This window comes from Rutidosis leptorrhynchoides, chromosome 10 (genome assembly GCF_046630445.1).
Source record: "Rutidosis leptorrhynchoides isolate AG116_Rl617_1_P2 chromosome 10, CSIRO_AGI_Rlap_v1, whole genome shotgun sequence".
Lineage (NCBI taxonomy): Eukaryota > Viridiplantae > Streptophyta > Magnoliopsida > Asterales > Asteraceae > Rutidosis > Rutidosis leptorrhynchoides.
The window spans coordinates 261,151,465-261,174,081 of record NC_092342.1 but is presented as its reverse complement, the minus strand read 5'-3'; the positions used below and the strand labels follow the sequence as shown (position 1 = coordinate 261,174,081).

Genomic DNA, 22,617 nt, shown 5'->3' with positions numbered 1-22,617 from the left:
TAGAATTGTTGATGAAACTGAACGAGGATGTAATTGTAATCATTTTTTGTTAAGTAGAAGTACTTTGATATATGTCTTGAAGTCTTTCAAAAGTGTAAGAATACATATCAAAACACAACATGTATATACATTCTAATGGGGTCGTTAAGTCTTCGTTAGTCGTTACATGTAAGTGTTGTTTTAAAACCTTTAAGTTAATGATCTTAATTAATGTTGTTAACCCAATATTTATTATATCAAATGAGATGTTAAATTATTATATTATCATGATATTATAATGTATGAATATCTCTTAATATGATATATACATTAAAATATGGTTACAACGATAATCGTTACATATAAGTCTCGTTTCGTAATTCTTGAGTCAGTAGTCTTGTTTTTACATATGTAGTTCATTGTTAACACACTTAATGATATATTTAAATATCATTTTATCATGTTAAATATAGTGTATCAATATCTTAATATGATACATATGTACTTAGTAGACGTTATCATTACGATAATCGTTATATATATCATTTCGAGTTTCTTAACTTAGTAATCTCATTTCTTATGTATATCACACATTGTTAATATACTTAGTGAGATACTTACTCATCATAATCTCATGTAAACCATATATGTATGTCTATATATACAACAACATGTAGTTTTTACAAATTTGTAACGTTCGTGAATCGCTGGTTAACTTGGGTGATCAATTGTCTATATGAAACTTATTTCATTTAATCAAGTCTTAACAAGTTTGATTGCTTAACACATTGGAAACATTTAGTCATGTAAATATCAATCTCAATTAATATATATAAACATGGAAAAGTTCGGGTCACTACAGTACCTACCCGTTAAATAAATTTCGTCCCGAAATTTATTTAACGTTCGTGAATCACCGGTTAACTTGGGTGATCAATTGTCTATATGAAACTTATTTCATTTAATCAAGTCTTAACAAGTTTGATTTCTTAACACATTGGAAACATTTAGTCATGTAAATATCAATCTCAATTAATATATATAAACATGGAAAAGTTCGGGTCACTACAGTACCTACCCGTTAAATAAATTTCGTCCCGAAATTTTAAGCTGTTGAAGGTGTTGACGAATCTTCTGGAAATAGATGCGGGTATTTTTCTTCTTCATCTGATCTTCACGCTCCCAGGTGAACTCGGGTCCTCTACGAGCATTCCATCGAACCTTAACAATCGGTATCTTGTTTTGCTTAAGTCTCTTAACCTCACGATCCATTATTTTGACGGGTTCTTCAATGAATTGAAGTTTTTCATTGATTTGGATTTCGTCCAACGGAATAGTGAGATCTTCTTTAGCAAAACTTTTCTTCAAATTCGAGACGTGGAAAGTGTTATGTACAGTTGCGAGTTGTTGAGGTACCTCCAGTTGGTAAGCTACTAGTCCGACACGATCTATAATCTTGAATGGTCCAATGTACCTTGGATTTAGTTTCCCCCATTTACCAAATCGAACAACGCCTTTCCAAGGTGAAACCTTAAGCATGACCATTTCTCCAATTTCAAACTCTATATCTTTTCTTTTACTGTCCGCGTAGCTCTTTTGTCGACTCTGGGTAGTTTTCAATCGTTGTTGAATTTGGATGATTTTCTCGGTAGTTTCTTGTATTATCTCCGGACCCGTAATCTGTCTATCCCCCACTTCATTCCAAAAAATCGGAGACCTGCACTTTCTACCATAAAGTGCCTCAAACGGCGCCATCTCAATACTAGAATGATAACTGTTGTTGTAGGAAAATTCTGCTAACGGTAGGTGTCGATCCCAACTGTTTCCGAAATCAATAACACATGCTCGTAGCATGTCTTCAAGCGATTGTATCGTCCTTTCGCTCTGCCTATCAATTTGTGGATGATAGGTAGTACTCATGTCTAGACGAGACCCCAATGCTTGTTGCAACGTCTGCCAGAACCTTGAAACAAATCTACCATCCCTATCAGAGATAATAGAGACGGGTATTCCATGTCTGGAGACAACCTCCTTCAAATACAATCGCGCCAACTTCTTTATTTTGTCATCTTCTCTCATTGGCAGGAAGTGTGCTGACTTGGTGAGACGATCAACTATTACCCAAATAGTTTCATAACCACTTGCAGTCCTTGGCAATTTAGTAATGAAATCCATGGTAATGTTTTCCCATTTCCATTCCGGGATTTCAGGTTGTTATAGTAGACCTGATGGTTTCTGATGTCCAGCTTTGACCTTAGAACACGTCAAACATTCTCCTACATATTTAGCAATATCGGCTTTCATACCCGGCCACCAAAAGTGTTTCTTGAGATCTTTATACATCTTTCCCGCTCCGGGATGTATTGAATATCTGGTTTTATGTGCTTCCTTAAGTACCATTTCTCTCACATCTCCAAACCTTGGTACCCAAATTCTATCAGCCCTATATCGGGTTCTGTCTTCCCGAATATTAAGATGTTTCTCTGATCCTTTGGGTATCTCATTCTTCAACTTTTCTTCTTTTACAACCCCCTGTTGCGCCTCCTTTATTTGAGTAGTAAGGTTAGTACGAATAATTATATTCATAGCTTTTACCCGTATAGGTTCTCTATCCTTTCTACTCAAAGCGTCGGCTACCACATTCGCCTTCCCCGGGTGGTATCGAATCTCAAAATCATAATTATTCAACAGTTCAATCCACCTGCGTTGTCTCATATTCAGTTGCTTCTGATTAAATATATGTTGGAGACTTTTGTGGTCGGTATATATAATACTTTTGACCCCATATAAATAATGCCTCCAAGTCTTTAATGCAAAAACAACAGCACCCAATTCCAAATCGTGAGTTGTATAATTTTGCTCGTGAATCTTCAATTATCTACACGCATAAGCAATCACCTTCGTTCGTTGCATTAATACACAACCGAGACCTTGCTTTGATGCGTCACAATAAATCACAAAATCATCATTCCCTTCAGGCAATGACAATATAGGTGCCGTAGTTAGCTTTTTCTTCAATAACTGAAACACATTCTCTTGTTCATCCTTCCATTCAAATTTCTTTCCTTTATGCGTTAATGAAGTTAAGGGTTTTGCTATTTTGGAGAAATCTTGGATGAATCTTCTGTAGTAACCAGCCAATCCTAAAAATTGACGTATATGCTTCAGAGTTTTTTTGGGGTTTCCCACTTTTCAACAGTTTCAATCTTTGCCGGGTCCACCTGGATACCTTCTTTGTTCACTATGTGACCGAGGAATTGAACTTCTTCCAACCAAAATGCACACTTTGAAAACTTAGCGTACAGTTTTTCTTTCCTCAATACTTCTAGCACTTTTCTCAAATGTTCTTCGTGCTCTTGATCATTCTTTGAGTAAATAAATATGTCATCCATGAAAACAATGACAAACTTGTCAAGATATGGCCCACACACCCGGTTCATAATATCCATGAACACAGCTGGTGCGTTAGTCAATCCAAATGGCATAACCATAAACTCGTAATGACCATAACGTGTCCTAAAAGTAGTTTTTGGAATATCATCCTCCTTTACTCGCATTTGATGATATCCAGAACGTAAATCGATTTTCGAATAAACCGACGAGCCTTGTAGTTGATCAAATAAGTTGTCAATTCTCGGCAGTGGATAACGGTTTTTGATGGTAAGTTTATTCAACTCTCTGTAGTTAATACACAACCTAAATGTACCATCCTTCTTCTTGACAAACAAAATAGGAGCTCCCCATGGTGATGTGCTTGGTCGAATGAAACCACGTTCTAATAGTTCTTGCAGTTGGCTTTGCAGTTCTTTCATCTCGCTGGGTGCGAGTCTGTAAGGAGCACGAGCTATTGGTGTAGCTCCTGGTACAAGATCTATTTGAAATTCAACAGATCGATGTGGAGGTAGTCCCGGTAATTCTTTCAGAAATACATTGGGAAATTCTTTTGCGACGGGAACATCATTGATGCTCTTTTCTTCAGTTTGTACTTTCTCGACGTGTGCTAGAACAACATAGCAACCTTTTCTTATTAGTTTTTGTGCCTTCAAATTACTAATAAGATGTAGCTTCGTGTTGCCCTTTTCTCTGTACACCATTAAGGGTTCTCCTTCTTCTCGTACAATGCGAATTGCATTTTTGTAACATATGATCTCTGCTTTCATCTCCTTCAGCCAGTCCATGCCAACTATTACATCAAAACTCCCTAACTCTACTGGTATCAAATCAATCTTAAATATTTCGCTATCCAGTTTAATTTCTCGATTCCGGCATATATAATCTGCCGAAATTAATTTACTGTTTGCTAATTCGAGTAAAAATTTACTATCCAACGGCGTCAATGGACAACTTAATTTAGCACAAAAATCTCTACTCATATAGCTTCTATCCGCACCCGAATCAAATAAAACGTAAGCAGATTTATTGTCAATAAGAAACGTACCCGTAACAAGCTCCGGGTCTTCCTGTGCCTCTGCTGCATTAATATTGAAAACTCTTCTGCGGCCTTGTCCATTCGTGTTCTCCTGGTTCGGGCAATTTCTAATAATGTGGCCCAGTTTTCCACATTTATAACAAACTACATTGGGATAACTTGCTCCGACACTACTTGCTCCGCCATTACTCGTTCCGACACCATTTGTTCCTTTCGTTCTGTTAACCCCTGGTCCATAGACCTCACACTTCGCCGCGCTATGACCATTTCTTTTACACTTGTTGTAAAATTTGATACAGAACCCCGAGTGATACTTTTCACACCTTTGGCATAGCTGCTTCTGATTGTTGTTGTTGTTGCGGTTGTTATTGTTGTTGGGATGATTGTTGTAGTTGTTGTTGTTGTTGTGCCGTTTGTTGTAGTTGCGATTGATGTTGCGATTGTTGGGATAGTTGTAGTTTTAGTGGCTCTTATCACCATTTTCCTCCCACTTTCTTTTGACTAACTTCACGTTGGCCTCTTCGGTCGCCTGTTCTTTAATTCTTCCCTCAATTTGGTTCACTAGTTTGTGAGCCATTCTACATGCCTTTTGTATGGAGGCAGGCTCGTGTGAACTTATATCTTCTTGGATTCTCTCCGGTAACCCTTTCACAAATGCGTTGATCTTCTCTTCCTCATCTTCGAACGCTCTCGGACACAATAGGCACAATTCTGTGAATCGTCTTTCGTACGAAGTAATATCGAATCCCTGTGTTCGTAACCCTCTAAGTTCTGACTTGAGCTTATTGACCTCGGTTCTGGGACGGTACTTCTCGTTCATCAAGTGCTTGAATGCTGAACACGGTAGCGCGTAAGCAGCATCTTGTCCCACTTGCTCTAGATAGGTATTCCACCATGTTAACGCAATACTTGTGAAGGTATGTGTAGCGTACTTCACTTTGTCTCCTTCAGCACACTTTCTTATGGCAAACACCGATTCAACTTTCTCGTTCCACCGTTTCAATCCGATTGGTCCTTCGGTCCCATCAAATTCTGAAGGTTTGCACGCAGTGAATTCCTTGTAGGAGCATCCTACACAATTTCTTGTGCCGTTAGCTGTATTGCTAGATTCAAAGTTATTGTTGGTATGTAGCGCGGCCTGTACTGCGGCTATGTTTGAAGCAAGAAAGGCACGAAATTCCTCTTCGCTCATATTCAAGGTGTGTCGAGTAGTCGGTGCCATTTCCTTCAAAATAGTCAAATGAAATAATTTAATCATACAGAATATTAAGAGTAGTCAATAGTATCTCGTAGCATAATATGAACTCATTTATAAAAGCTTTTTCTTCATATTAACGTTTTATAAATTTAAATTCGGGTACTACCTACCCGTTAAGTTGTTCAGCAAAGGAAATAAAGACACGTAATTCATAAGTCCAGAAACAAGTCATGCATTCTGGTTTTACTAAGACGACTTCCCATCCTTGGTCTTGTGGAAAATAACTGTTATGACCATTAGCTAGGCAGCATGTTGTAATGTCGTCAAAAGGACGAGGGTTTCGTAACGCCTAACAGCCCCGTAATAATCTAAAAACCATGTTTCTCACCCCAACTACTGAATCCGTCACTTGTGGGAAAGTTTTATTTAAAAGCTGCAATCCGATGTTCTTTTTCTCACTTTGGTAAGACGTGAACATCACTAACCCGTAATCATAACATGCTTCTTTATGTTGCATGTTAGAAAATCTTTCTAATTCACGAAATCCTATGTTGGGATATGTTGAGTCAAAATAGGTTCTTAACCCGTAGCGTAAAATTGCATTTGGGTTCCCCGCATTTAACGCTTTAAAGAAAACACGGCGTAACTTAAAGTCTCCCCAATGTGATATACCCCACCTATCAAAGGAAAGCCTTTTATAAACTAAGGCATTTCTGGAAAGTCTTTCAAATGTTTGACAAGTTAATTTCGCCATAACTAAATGTGCTGATGAATTCTGACCGACTCTAGACAAGATTTCCTCAATCATATCCTCTGGTAGGTCTTCTAAAATATTCGGTTGTCTAACCTTAACGTCCATTTTGTTTTTATAATGTAAAATAGACAAAGATAAGATTCGTAATAACAAACAATACAAGCAATTTTTACATAGAACATAAAAGTACAAGCACACTACAATACATTTATTACACAACATGCTCACACCCCTATAATCTTAATCACTGGTTTCTTCTTCTTTGGACTTGGTTCTTTTTCCTAATCTTCTAGGAATATATGATGTTCCTCTAATACGAGCCGTCGTTTTCCACATTGGTTTAGAAAAACCTGGTGGTTTAGAGGTTCCCGGGTTATTGTCAAGATATTGAAAATACGGGTGTTGACGGTACATATAAAGGTCATCGGGGTCGGAATTAGATTTCTCTATTTTGATGCCTTTTCCCTTATTATTTTCTTTTGCCTCATTAAATTGGGTGGGGTAATTTCTATAACATCATCGGAATCCTCATCAGGATCCGATTCATCGGAAAATTGGTAATTTTCCCAATATTTTGCTTCTTTAGCGGAAACACCATTGACCATTATTAACTTTGGTCCATTGGTTGAGCATTTTCTTTTATTTGACCGATTTTCTGTGGTCCCTCTGGAACCTCTTCTTCTTCCGGTTCCTCTTCTTCTGGTTCCTCTTCTTCCGGTTCCTCTTCTTCCGGTTACGTTTCCTCTTCTTTCGGTTCTTCGAAACTTGTGAATCTTGCCAATATATATTCGACTCTTCGTTATTATTAGGTGAGTCAATGGGATTTGTGCTAGAGGTAGACATCTATCACACAATATCAAACATGTTAAGAGATTAATATATGACATAATATTTACATGTTAATAATATATAGTTTCCAACAAAAATGTTAAGCAATCATTTTTAAAGAAAACACGGTCGAAGTCTAGACTCACTAATGCATCCTAACAAACTCGATAAGACACACTAACGCAAATTTTCTGGTTCTCTAAGACCAACGCTCTGATACCAACTAAAATGTCCCGTTCATATTGATTATAAACGTTCCATATTAATTGATTTTGTTGCGAGGTTTTGACCTCTATATGAGACGTTTTTCAAAGACTGCATTCATTTTTAAAACAAACATAACCTTTATTTTATCAATAAAGGTTTTAAAAACATTACGTAGATTATCAAATAATGATAATCTAAAATATACTGTTTACACACGACCATTACATAATGGTTTACAATAGAAATATATTACATCGACATATGTTTCTTGAATGCATTTTTTACACAATATCATACAAACATGGACTCCAAATCTTGTCCTTATTTTAGTATGCAATAGCGGAAGCTCTTAGTATTCACCTGAGAATAAACATGCTTTAAACGTCAACAAAAATGTTGGTGAGTTATAGGTTTAACCTATATATATCAAATCGTAACAATAGACCACAAGATTTCACATTTCAATACACATCTCATACATAGAGATAAAAATCATTCATATGGTGAACACCTGGTAACCGATATTAACAAGATGCATATATAAGAATATCCCCATCATTCCGGGTCACCCTTCGGATATGATATAAATTTCAAATTACTAAAGCATCCGGTACTTTGGATGGGGTTTGTTAGGCCCAATAGATCTATCTTTAGGATTCGCGTCAATTAGGGTGTATGTTCCCTAATTCTTAGATTACCAGACTTAATAAAAAGGGGCATATTCGATTTTGATAATTCAACCATAGAATGTAGTTTCACGTACTTGTGTCTATTTTGTAAATTATTTATAAAACCTGCATGTATTCTCATCCTAAAAATATTAGATTTTAAAAGTGGGACTATAACTCACTTTCACAGATATTTCCTTCCTCGAAAATAAGACTTGGCCACGGATCGATTCACGAACCTATACAAATATGTACATATATATCAAAGTATGATCAAAATATAATTACAACCATTTTTATTATGTTTTAAAGATTTGAGTGTATTAAGTCAGTTGTCCTCGTTAGTAACCTACAACTAGTTGTCCACAGTTAGATGTACAGAAATAAATCGATATATATTATCTTGAATCAATCCACGACCCAGTGTATACACGTCTCAGGCTAGATACAACTCAAAGTATATATATTTTTGGAATCAACCTCAACCCTGTATAGCTAACTCCAACATTACTGCATATAGAGTGTCTATGGTTGTTTCAAATAATATATATACATGGGTCGATATGATATGTCAAAACATTTGCATACGTGTCTATGGTATCCCAAGATTACATAATATATTAGAATACATGTATAATACAATATAAGTTAGCTAGGATATGATTTGTATAGATTTGTTAAACATTTCCCGTAGCTAAAAAGATCAAAAATATCCAATCTTGTTTTACCCATAACTTCTTCATTTTAAATCCGTTTTGAGTGAATCAAATTTCTATGGTTTCATATTGAACTATAATTTGAGAATTCAAATAGAAAAAGTATAGATTTATAGTCGGAAATTTAAGTTACATGTCAATTACTAAAGAGGTAGTCATTTCCGTCGAAAGAACGACATCTTGATGACCATTTTGAAAAACATACTTTCACTTTGAATTTAACCAAGATTTTTGGATATAGTTTCAGGTTCATATGAAAAATCATTTTCCCAGAAGAACAACTTTTAAATCAAAGTTTATCATAGTTTTTAATTATCCAAACCAAAACAGCCCCCGGTTTCAATACGATGGCGTATATCCGATTTTATGGTGTTCATCGTGTTTCCAGGTTTTAAATCATTAAGTTAGCATATCATATAGATATAGAACATGTGTTTACTTGATTTTAAAATCCAAGTTAGAAGAATTAACTTTTGTTTGCGAACAAGTTTAGAATTAACTAAACTATGTTCTAGTGATTACAAGTTTAAACCTTCGAATAAGATAGCTTTATATGTATGAATCGAATGATGTTATGAACATCATTACTACCTCAAGTTTTTTGGATAAAACTACTGGAAATGAAAAAAATGGATCTAGCTTCAAAGGATCCTTGGATGGCTTGAAAGTTCTTGAAACAGAATCATGACACGAAAACAGTTCAAGTAAGATTTTCACTCGAAATAAGATTGTTATAGTTGTAGAAATTGAATCAAAGTTTGAATATGAATATTACCTTGAATTAGAAAGATAACCTACTATAAATAACAAAGGTTCCTTGATCTTAGATGATTACTTGGAATGGATTAGAAAGCTTGGAAGTAGACTTGCAAACTTGGAAGTATTCTTGATTTTTATGAAAATATACTTATGGAATTTATGAAGAACACTTAGAATTTGAAGATAGAACTTGAGAGAGATCAATTAGATGAATAAAATTGAAGAATGAAAGTGTTTGTAGGTGTTTTTGGTCGTTGATATATGGATTAGATATAAAGGGTATGTAATTTTATTTTCATGTAAATAAGTCATGAATGATTACTAATATTTTTGAAATTTTATGAGATATTTCATGCTAGTTTCCAAATGATGGTTCCCACATGTGTTAGGTTACTCACATGGGCTACTAATAGCTAATAATTGGAGTGTATATACCAATAGTACATAAATCTAAAAGCTGTGTATTGTACGAGTACGAATACGGGAGTATACGAGTAGAATTGTTGATGAAACTGAACGGGGATGTAATTGTAAGCATTTTTGTTAAGTAGAAGTACTTTGATATGTGTCTTGAAGTCTTTCAAAAGTGTAAGAATACATATCAAAACACAACATGTATATACATTCTAATGGAGTCGTTAAGTCTTCGTTAGTCGTTACATGTAAGTGTTGTTTTGAAACCTTTAAGTTAACGATCTCAATTAATGTTGTTAACCCAATGTTTATTATATCAAATGAGATGTTAAATTATTATATTATCATGATATTATGATGTATGAATATCTCTTAATATGATATATACATTAAAATATCGTTACAACGATAATCGTTACATATAAGTCTCGTTTCGTAATTCTTGAGTTAGTAGTCTTGTTTTTACATATGTAGTTCATTGTTAACACACTTAATGATATATTTAAATATCATTTTATCATGTTAAATATAGTATCAATATATTAATATGATACATATGTATTTAGTAGACGTTATCATTACGATAATCGTTATATATATCATTTCGAGTTTCTTAACTTAGTAATCTCATTTCTTATGTATATCACACATTGTTAATATACTTAGTGAGATACTTACTCATCATAATCTCATGTCAAACATATATATATGACTATATATACCACAACATGTAGTTTTTACAAATTTGTAACGTTCGTGAATCGCCGGTCAACTTGGGTGATCAATTGTCTATATGAAAATTATTTCATTTAATCAAGTCTTAACAAGTTTGATTGCTTAACACGTTGGAAACATTTAGTCATGTAAATATCAATCTCAATTAATATATATAAACATGAAAAAGTTCGGGACACTACAATTATCATTAATATTAGTATTAATATCAAAATTATTATTTTTATCAAAAGCTACTAATATTATCATTATTATGAGATTATATTAAAACTATCATTAACAGTAAAGATTAATATTTTTATAGTTATAATTATACCATTATATTTATCACTAAGAATATTAACATTATTTACATAAATACTTAATTATAACAAACCACTGAATTTTAGATATAATACTATCTATACATACATATATATATATATATATATATATATATATATATATATATATATATATATATATATATAAATAAAATTAAACGTATAAATACTAACCATTTTAAATATATGTACAGCATAAATATATATAACTATAAGCAATAATCATTTTCAAATATATATATATATATATATATATACAAATTAAGTAAATAATATATAAGGATATAGTACATGAAATTGTCCGAGTATGGTTATATGTATTAATGATATATACAAATGATATAGGTTCGTGAATCCAAGACCAACCCTGCATTATTCAGTTGTTCAATATAGTCATATGTATTTTTACTACAAAATAGAGTATGGTAAGTTTCATTACTCCCTTTTTAAATTCTTTTGCAATATATATTTTTGGGACTGAGAATACATGCGCTTTTATAAATGTTTTACGAAATAGACACAAGTAATCGAAACTACATTATATGGTTGAATGATCGAAGCCGAATATGCCCCTTTTTGATTGGTAGCCTAAGAATTAGGGAACAGCACTAATTTTGAGAATTAGTGCACGCCTAATTGACGCGAATCCTAAAGATAGATCTATTGGGCCTAACGAACCCCATCCAAAGTACCGGATGCTTTAGTACTTCGATGTTGTTTTTATAATGTCCGAAGGATTTCCCGGAATGATAGGGGATATTCTTATATGCATCTTGTTAATGTCGGTTACCAGGTGTTCAATCCATATGAATGATATTTTTGTCTCTATGCATGGGACGTATATTTATGAGAAATGATAATCTTGTGGTCTATTAAAATGATGGAAATGATTAATTATGTTAAACTAATGAACTCACCAACCTTTTGGTTGACACTTTAAAGCATGTTTATTCTCAGGTACGAAAGAAATCTTCCGCTGTGCATTTGCTCATTTTAGGGATATTACTTGGAGTCATTAATGACATAATTCAAAAGACGTTGCATTCGAGTCGTTGAGTTCATCAAGAATATTATTAAGTCATTTATAGTTTGGATATATGATGAGACGGGTCACTTCAGTTGGTATCAGAGCGGTGGTCTTAGCGAACCAGGTCTGCATTAGTGTGTATAATTGATAAGTCGTTAGGATGCATTAGTGAGTCTGGACTTCGACCGTATCTGCATGTCAAAATTTTTGCTTATCATTAGTGTCGAAAATTATTTGCTTATCATCCTTAAAGTCTAGACACATCTTACTGCCTCTATTGCATAGATAGTGTATAGATAAATTCATATCTTAGCGTATCTGTTATTGTTACCTTTGCCTGACAACTTCCATAGATTCCTCCGTAACTTATGGGGATTTTAGTATTATATATGCATATGTAAATTATGTATTGCAGAGTACTAATCTACATTCTGTAATCTATTTCTAACCGAAAATCCTTCATCTAATCGTACGAGATGAATCTCTCAACCAGTTCGAATTCCTCGGATTCCGACAGCTATTCCGACATGGATGTTTACCTAAGCTCCGAAGGCAGCATCATTAGAATGAATCAACCAATCAGCCATCCCCAATTCATCTGATGGGTTCGTAGTCGACTTAACCGATAGAGACTAGAAGAAGGCGATCCCTTCCACCCACCAACCTGCACTCTTGGCAAAGAACCTGAAGCACTTACCCTCGAACCTGTTCGTGATACTATTTTCTCTCTCATTTCCATAATATCTCGTCAAGATTACATACTATCTCAGATTTTAAACCTTATTCATTCGCTCATTCCGACCGACAATCATCCCGGAATAATAAAAGAAGTCAACGAACTTCGCACTCGAGTAATCAATCTGGAGAATATGGTACAAAATTTACCAGCTTCAGCAACATCACCGACACCAACAGTACCATTAATAGCAGCACCAGTACCATCAACAATCCATGCCTCAACATCGCATACTATACGTCGAGTATAATCATCGTTCTACGTATTGTTCTACCTCATTTATCTTCGTTCGGCATGGCGATTAGGTAATCTCTAATATTTTAGAGATTATGTATTCTAGTTCTAATGATAAATCAAATGAGATTAATATCATTTTGACTCATTAAATCCATGATTGCATCTGAAGAAAATATATATACAAGTATATTTTCATAAAGATTGTAATTAAAAATTCTTTCGTACAAACTGTTAATAGTGAAAATATTTTAACAGGTAGGTAATACCCGAGGAATATTTAGATTTCACTTTAATAAGTTACACTGTACATTCGATGAAGCTAATTCAACAGTCATTTACTATCCTACTTACAACCACCGATACAAAAATCCGTTCACCACAGAATAACCATATTCATCCAATTTCATATTTGGATTTTGATTTATCAGAATCCAACAAGTGGCATAATGAAGAAAACATTTGACAAAATAAAATTTGTTAGAAACAAACAAATTAACTATGAGAAATTTTGTTAAGAATCCACGCTAACTGTTCCTAGCTAATTGTTCCTAGCTAACTGATTACATTTTTATTTATCGCAATTTAATTATCGCAATTTACATTCTCGCAATTTTATTTAATTTCTGTTATTTACTTTACGCACTTTATTTATCGTCATTTAATTTCAGTTATTTATTTTTACGCACTTTAAATATCGAGACACGTATACAAAGTTTTAACATATCATATCGACGCATCTATATATATTATTTGGAATCACCATAGACACTCTATATGCAGTAATGATCGAGTTCTCTATACAGGGTTGAGGTTGATTCTACAATAATATATATAGTTTGAGTTGTGATCGAGTCTGAGACATGTACACGGGTCACGATACGTATTAATTAATTCGAATGTTATATATTAAATTATATATGAATTATTGGACTGTCAACTGTGGACTAATGACATTGGATAATTAAAATGAATTAAAATATTGATTATAACATATGAAACTAAACATTTCTTCAAGTTTGCCACTTGATTTCATCCTAAACTTCATTTATATCTTGACGATTACGACCTGCGTTCAAACCTTTCATGATACTTGAAAACACCTCAATCGAGAGGATGAACCAACCGCACTTCATCTACGGAAGAAAAGATCGATGCATATAGTTATGCACCTGAAAACATTCGGAACTTGAGTAAATGTTTAACACGTATCTGTGCTAACTTCTTTGGCGTTGTTATTACCGAAAATAACTTTGCAGTTCTTTTTCAAATTAGCCAATTTTGTCACAGCTCCAGCAAGTCAACTTCGAATTTTCGTTCGAAACAACCTTATTATAACCTTGATATATATGTGTGCTCTTTTACTATTACCGGGGAACCTTTTATATTCCACCATATTACCAGCAGACGTACCAGCAACCTCGTTGCTTCTCGGCTTAAATCTCTCTGATAAATCATTATATTTATTTATTGAAACCCTATCATATACTTATCCTCATCTTGTAATGAGAACTGACATACCAATTACCGGGTATCAGCAATCAGTACTTCGAAAACTCACCGCATATCTACATCAACAGTTATATGTATAACATTTATCTCTTAGAATTATGATCTTTCATTCTGAAATTTTGAAAAGCACCCAGTCTGCAAATCAATACTCTGAATGTTGAAAAAGCTGAATGAAGTAGCAGAAACCGTAGACAACCGTAAATGACCTTAATCATCGGAAGTTTGATGATAAAAAAATAGTATGTTGGAAAAGCTCAGAAAAGTTGGAACTGAAAAACGGATTGAGCTAACCACGAAGGAGACCAAGGACAAATACAAGGACCAAACCCTATATTCAAAGAATCCAGGTAATTCTGGATCCGATGAAATCTTTAGAGAATATCTTGCTCCGAAGTCATGTTAAAATCTTGCGGAAAAATTTTTCTTCATCAACCTTCGAACTTAGAAATTCTAAAATATCATCATAAATATCTTCGATATTTCTGAGGATATTTTCATAAATATTCTCGTCCGAAATTATCTACGTCTTCGTGTTTCTGTATTTTATTATATCGGAAACTTCTGTAAAATCTAAGTATAAATTATGAATGAACTGTGAAGAAGTGTTGGGAATTGAAGCATGAGTTAGTATAATATAATGGCGCTTGGCCAACGTGATTATATTACAGTAAGTCATGCTGAGTTTCTAATGAAACGTGATGATGGTTCACAGTAGATCATACCATCATCATGTGCCATGTTACATAACTCTTTCATTCTAATTAACCTCTGAACCTATCAAGAAAATATATTCTTGATAGTTCTATCCTCAGTGATTCTGGTAATTTGACAAATCAAATCGTGCTAATACATTCCTCTCTGCTTAGAATACTATAATCATTTGGAACTCCATACTTACGAATTCTGAACCATTACTCGCTTTACGAGAGGTCGAGAAGAGAATAAAAAGGCAAAGAGCTCTAAAATATAAGAGAAAATATAAAGCCCAATAACAACACGGAGGTTACAAACCGTGCATATTAATACGAATAGCAATATAAAGACACGGTAGAATTAAGAATAGTATCACCCCAAGGTAATGGTAGAAGTAAATAGATTTTTCTAGTGGAAGATTGAAAAGAAGGATGACAGAAATGATAATTGGGAAAATATCAAGGATTAGAACGGAATTAAGCATTTTCACAATCTTTTAGATGTATGAATTAAGAAAGGAAGTATAGGAATGGTGAGAATAATGGAACGAAAGATTTTAATTTATAATGGGAATATCAGACAGAGTAATCGAGGCAGATCACCGTATTTAATTATAAAGATCTTAATTTCCTTTTTCGCCTAAGAATCAAATCTTTTAAATTTCGAAGATTTTCTTTAAATCCTTTGAATTCCGGAATTCAACCCCCTACGTCAAAAGTTAAGACGCACCTTATTTTCTAAATTCAATCGTAACTACGTCACCGATTAAGTCGAATTTTTATTTACTCATTTCACTCTTTTGTGATAGCTTCATTCGTACTCTTCGAATAATCGAATTGTTTTATCCATATTATTCAATGATGATAAAACTTTATTTATCAACTCATATTCGTCATGAAAACATTTTTATTGTTAGCCATGACCACCACACTCAAATTTCGGGACGAAATTTCTTTAACGGGTAGGTACTGTGATGACCAGTAGATTTCCGACCTAATTTAAAACTTAATCTTAATATATGGTTTCGACACGATAAGCAAAGTCTATTAGACTGCGTCTCAAAATTTTTGAACTATTTCAAGAAATCATTTGACCTATGACTATTCTCGAAGATTCACGAACAATGGTTACAAATAACTATATATATATATATATATATATATATATATATATATATATATATATATATATATATATATATATATATATATATATATATATATATATATATATATATATATATATATATATATATATACACACATACAAATAAATAAAAATAAATGTAGGAATTGGAAATAATAATTTAATCATTTGAATTAAGAATTATTAATATAAAGTATTATCATTAAGAATTATTATTATTATTAAAATTATTATTATTATATATATATCATAAAATTAGGAACATGTAATATTAATATCTAATATAATAAAGTTAATTATAAGTTAAATTATAATTGTTATAATAATATTATTACTACTTTATTATTAATAATGCTAGTATCAATATTAGGATTAATAACATTATTATTATTATTATTATTATTATTATTATTATTATTATTATTATTATTATTATTGATATAATTATAAAAACCATTATAAGAATGATTAAAACTATAAGACTAGTAGTAATAAAAAAAATTATTATCATTTATTATTGTTATTATTATATTTACCACAAAAATAATTACAATTTATTTTTAATTATCATTAATAATATTATTATCATTTTGATAGTTAATATCATTAATATTATCTATTATTATTATAATTATTATTAAAAGTATTATGATTAATATTAATATATTAATATATTTATTATTATTAATTATTAATATTTATTAAATAGAAATAAAAACCATATAACTATAAAGATTATTACAAATCGCTATCCAATTTTTCTTTTAATTTATCTGTTGAATTAAGATCCTTGATTCCATTGTCAATACAGACAATTTCAAATTCAGTATCAGTCTCTATCTTTTTTTAATTATTTGTTCTTGTCTGCCTCAAATTATTGTTATCAAAATCTTTCATATGCATAAGTCAGTCGACAAATCCATTTTTATAGAGAAAGGTCATTCAATTATCCATTATCATCATCAATTATAAAACCTTTTGCTGTCATTTGATCGAATTAAACAGAAAAAAAAGAACAGCTTGGTATTATTATTTTTCTCTGTTCTTCACCATTATACCAAAAGCTTGATTTTGAAATGTTTTCCAAAATCCATTAATGCAGTTTGGTTAGGGATTCTTCATTAAAAATTTCTGTAAAATCTTAGATCCCAATTCGTTTTCTTGATTGAGAATTTTTGAGGTCAAAGTTAAAGATAAAAAGTCAAAAATTGTGTTCATCGATAAATTTGTAATCATGTTGTTGTTTCTGGGTAAATTGATGATGCTGGTGAATTCTAATGATCCTATAGAAAGTATTTCATGAAGACATCAGGGTCTGAAAACATTGCAATATCAAAATCAATATTAATTTTTTTTTGTCGAAGAACACAGCAGCGATTTTTTATTTATTTATTTAATTTTTTTTCTTCTTGCCTATTAATTAAAATCCCAGTTACAAATGATTTTTTATTTAAGTAAAATAACAAATCAAACATTAATTCGAAGCTGAGATTTGTTATGGTCGATTACAAAATTTAGGGAGGGAGAAGATGATTACAGGAACGTACGGGTTATAATTACATGTTTTCAGTAATATTTCGGAAAAAGGGCTTCAGCCCAACTGGTTTCATATGGTGTCGGGGTATCGAGAGGTCGTGGGTTCGAGTCCCGCTTGGTGCATTTTGGTACAATTCTTTTTAAAGAGGGTTTCTAAGGTAGTTCTTTAATTTTGAAAATCATTATTTTATTATTATTATCATTATCATTTTTATGATTATTATAATTTTTATTGTTATTATTAATTACTATTATTAGAACTAAATATTATAATTGCTATTATTATTATTATTATTATCATTATGTATTAGTTATCATTTATCATTATTATTATTACAATTATAGTTATAACTAAAAATATTGTTATTACTACTATTATTATATTTATTAACTACTAATAGATGTATTATTATTATGATCATTATGTTAACATAACTACTATGACTAATATTGTTATCACTTTGACTAAATAACGTCATTTAGTACTATTAGCGATATTATGAGTATTATTAATATTAATGTAAGTATTATTATGATTAGAATTATTATATTTGTTATTAAGAAAATAATACAAACCATTACAATTATCATTAATATTAGTATTAATATCAAAATTATTATTTTTATCAAAAGCTACTAATATTATCATGATTATGAGATTATATTAAAACTATCATTAACAGTAAAGATTAATATTTTTATAGTTATTATTATACCATTATATTTTTCACTAAGAATATTAACATTATTTACATAAATACTTAATTATAACAAACCACTGAATTTATATATATATATATATATATATATATATATATATATATATATATATATATATATATATATATATATATATATATTAATAAAATTAAACGTATAAATACTAACCATTTTAAATATATATACAACATAAATATATATAACTATATAAGCAATAATCATTTTCAAATATATATATATATATATATATATATATATATATATATATACAAATTAAATAAATAATATATAAGGATATAGTACATGAAATTGTCCGAGTATGGTTATATGTATTAATGAATATACAAATGATATAAGTTCGTGAATCCAAGGCCAACCCTGCATTGTTCAGTTGTTCAATATAGTCATATGTATTTTTACTACAAAATACAGTATGCTGAGTTTCATTACTCCCTTTTTAAATGCTTTTGCAATATATATTTTTGGGACTGAGAATACATGCGCTTTTATAAATGTTTTACGAAATAGACACAAGTAATCGAAACTACATTATATGGTTGAATGATCGAAGCCGAATATGCCCCTTTTTGCTTGGTAGCCTAAGAATTAGGGAACATCACTAATTTTGTGAATTTGTGCACGCCTAATTGACGCGAATCCTAAAGATAGATCTATTGAGCCTAACGAACCCCATCCAAAGTACCGGATGCTTTAGTACTTCGATGTTGTTTTTATCATGTCCGAAGGATTTCCCGGAATGATAGGGGATATTCTTATATGCATCTTGTTAATGTCGGTTACCAGGTGTTCAATCCATATGAATGATATTTTTGTCTCTATGCATGAGACGTATATTTATGAGAAATGAAAATCTTGTGGTCTATTAAAATGATGGAAATGATTAAATATGTTAAACTAATGAACTCACCAACCTTTTGGTTGACACTTTAAAGCATGTTTATTCTCAGGTACGAAAGAAATCTTCCGCTGTGCATTTGCTCATTTTAGGGATATTACTTGGAGTCATTAATGGCATAATTCAAAAGACGTTGCATTCGAGTCGTTGAGTTCATCAAGAATATTATTAAGTCGTTTATAGTTTGGATATATTATAAGATAGCATGCATGCCTGTCAACTTTCAATGCAAAGGAAGTTTGTCTTTTAAAAACGAATGCAATGTTTGTAAAATGTATCATATAGAGGTCAAATACCTCGCGATGTAATCAACTGTTGTGAATCGTTTATAATCGGTATGGATTTCGTCCAGATGAATGGGGACGGGTCACTTCACAAAGCATGTGCAAGACTTGCTGTAAACGCATGGGATGCACCCACATTTGCACCAGCATACTCCTTGTATGGAAACGCATAAAGATGGCCCACAGCAGCAATAAGCATCTCAACACAAATTATGAAGTTTTGGAATTCAGCTGCGTCCTCTGCATTCTTTATTAAATCATACTTTGCAGCAAGAAAGACTAAAACACCGTGCAAGAAAAAATGGAAGATCGAATGAAATATAAATAAACAAAAAAAATGCACCTTTGAAAATGCTAGAAATTCCGAACAATTCGAACAGGATTGATGTTTTAGCATCCGTATCAGTTGGATGTTCAGTATTCACTACATAGTCTACATATAAAGGTATTCTCAAATAATCTAAATAAAGGTTATTCTCAAATCTCCATTAACTTTAGTCTTCGAGCATTTGAACGAAATAAAGTCAAAAAGACACACCATCTAATATATATTGCAACTTTGCAAGTAGTAAATGAGTAAAGTCTTCAACGTTCACAACACGGAAGCGACCTTGAAAGGTCGAGTTGGTCAAAAACGGGGCCTAAGAGGGACGTTGACCAACGCTGACTTTTAAATATACATATTTCTAACATAAATATGTTTTAAACATAAATATTTTAAAAATAAATGAGTTACAAATAAATGATGTGGTGTTAGTTTAAATAATATATAAATTTTTTTACAATGTTTTCTATAATTATAGTGTATGTATGTATTTAATTTATCTTTATAGGATACTATGTTGTAAGTCGGTGTTTTTTCACACTAATTTTAAATGGGCTTGGGATTTTCGTTTACTTTTGACCGAGGTTGACCGACTTTCACCCCACTTTCGACCGTTGCCTGACTTGTTAAACATTTTCCATCGAAACGGGACAGACTAGTCACCAAACCGCCACATTGGCCGCCACAACTGACGTTTGCAACCATGACGGTCATAATTGACATTATACTGTTCATCAAGTCTACCAGTCTAACAATAAAGATATAATTCTATATCCCAGTATCAGGGTCTCTTTCTATAAGAAACCGCTGGTGATTTAGTATAAAAGAATTTATTATCCACATAATCTATCATTTTCAAATCAACCTTATATGCTTTAACATTGTACTAGTACTAATTCTTGTAAAGGATATAATCCACAACAATATGAATTCTATAAAGGATGGTGACATTTGTTAAAAAAAATTACACCATGTAAATTCAGCATTACATCATTTATGGAGATATGCAGATCTAACGCTTCTTATGTGTGTGTCTGTGTATTTTTGTACTAAGTAACAAAAAGCACTTTTCAAGAGCAATTGTTGTTCCTTTGTCACTTAATCTATCACTTAATTTGAAAATTGGTCTGTTCTAGGTGATAGAGTCAGACACCCTTCCTCAAACAGAGGAAAATGGAAACAGGACTTAATACAGAAAAATAAGTAAATAGCCCAAATGCATACAATATATCAAGCTGGTTTGAGGTGCTACCTGCCAATATGTCAAAAAGACAACACTCTTGATGATGATGAATTTTGGAACAGGATTAAACGGTTGGACTAACAAAAGTATATTTTGTTTATTATTAGAAAATGGATCTGTTTTTTTGGCTCAAGGTCTTATCTTATGGTTCTCTAATATTTTCGTTATCTACTATAGTAAATTAACAACATATATAATAGCCACCATGAATGAATAGTACCTCGCTGTTTCATGATGACGTCATTTATTTTGTCTTTTAGTGAATTTTTTTCGTTTTTCACCCCGATTATTTGGTCCAACGGAGTGGGCCACTCGGCCACTTCCTAGTTAGATATAATTATCAGTTAATTGCACTTCGGATTTTGATTACCACCAGGACCTCAAAAGTGGTTCATCCACATACTCTTTAAGAATACAGACATCATAGCAATCCCACTCGCCGGACATAGCGAAAAGCGATTCTGGCCGCTTTAAATCATTCGAATTTTCTTCGATTAGTAACTTGGTTATGGTCCCTGATGACGCAAATATTGGATCAGAAAACATCCCACGGCACATACTTTTAACAGTCAGAGGCGGAGCTAGAACTTTAAGTTAAGAGAGAGTCGACTTATTTATAAAGAATAGCAATATATATATTATATGCTATAATAAAATAACATAACTTTCCTTTCTAATCGTTTTTTTTTCGATGTAAAGTATATATCAAATAAAATGTGAATATTATTTATTTCCTTACATTTTCATAATGTTTCATTTCATTTCCTTTTGTTTCCTCCATTTCCAGTTGTTTCCTTTTATTTCCATTTGTTTGCTTTTACTTCCTTTCTTTTAATTTCATATCCTTGTGTTTTCCTTTCATTTTCTTCATAAAAAATAATCACAAATGCCATCCATTTTTCATTTATCTTCTTTTATATTTAATGAATTTTCGTTAATAATTTTAGTAGTATGTAGTAAATAATAAAATATATATATATATATATATATATATATAATGAATTTTCGTTAATAATTTTAGTAGTATGTAGTAAATAATATATATATATATATATATATATATATATATATATATATATATATATATATATATATATATATATATATATATATATATATATATATATATATATATATATATTTGAACTTTAACGTAAATTATTAAAGAAAAAACAATAAAAAAAATCTTTAGAGAAATTCGGGAATGACATTAGATTTTATTTCGTATATTGTGT

General features: G+C 31.6%; 1 protein-coding gene across 1 annotated transcript in view; it reads right to left on the bottom strand.

Moving 5' to 3' along the window:
• Positions 1-21,940, bottom strand: part of LOC139871006 (uncharacterized) — a 71,155-nt gene extending 49,215 nt beyond the window's left edge. The window contains exons 1-5 of the mRNA XM_071858760.1: positions 21,803-21,940; positions 21,603-21,705; positions 21,392-21,459; positions 19,907-20,103; positions 3,686-3,689 (exon numbers count right to left, since the gene is read on the bottom strand). Of these exons, the coding sequence (XP_071714861.1) occupies positions 3,686-3,689; positions 19,907-20,103; positions 21,392-21,459; positions 21,603-21,705; positions 21,803-21,940 (510 nt within the window). The remainder of the gene's footprint in view (positions 1-3,685; positions 3,690-19,906; positions 20,104-21,391; positions 21,460-21,602; positions 21,706-21,802) is intronic.
• Between the last annotated feature and the right edge of the window lie 677 nt (positions 21,941-22,617).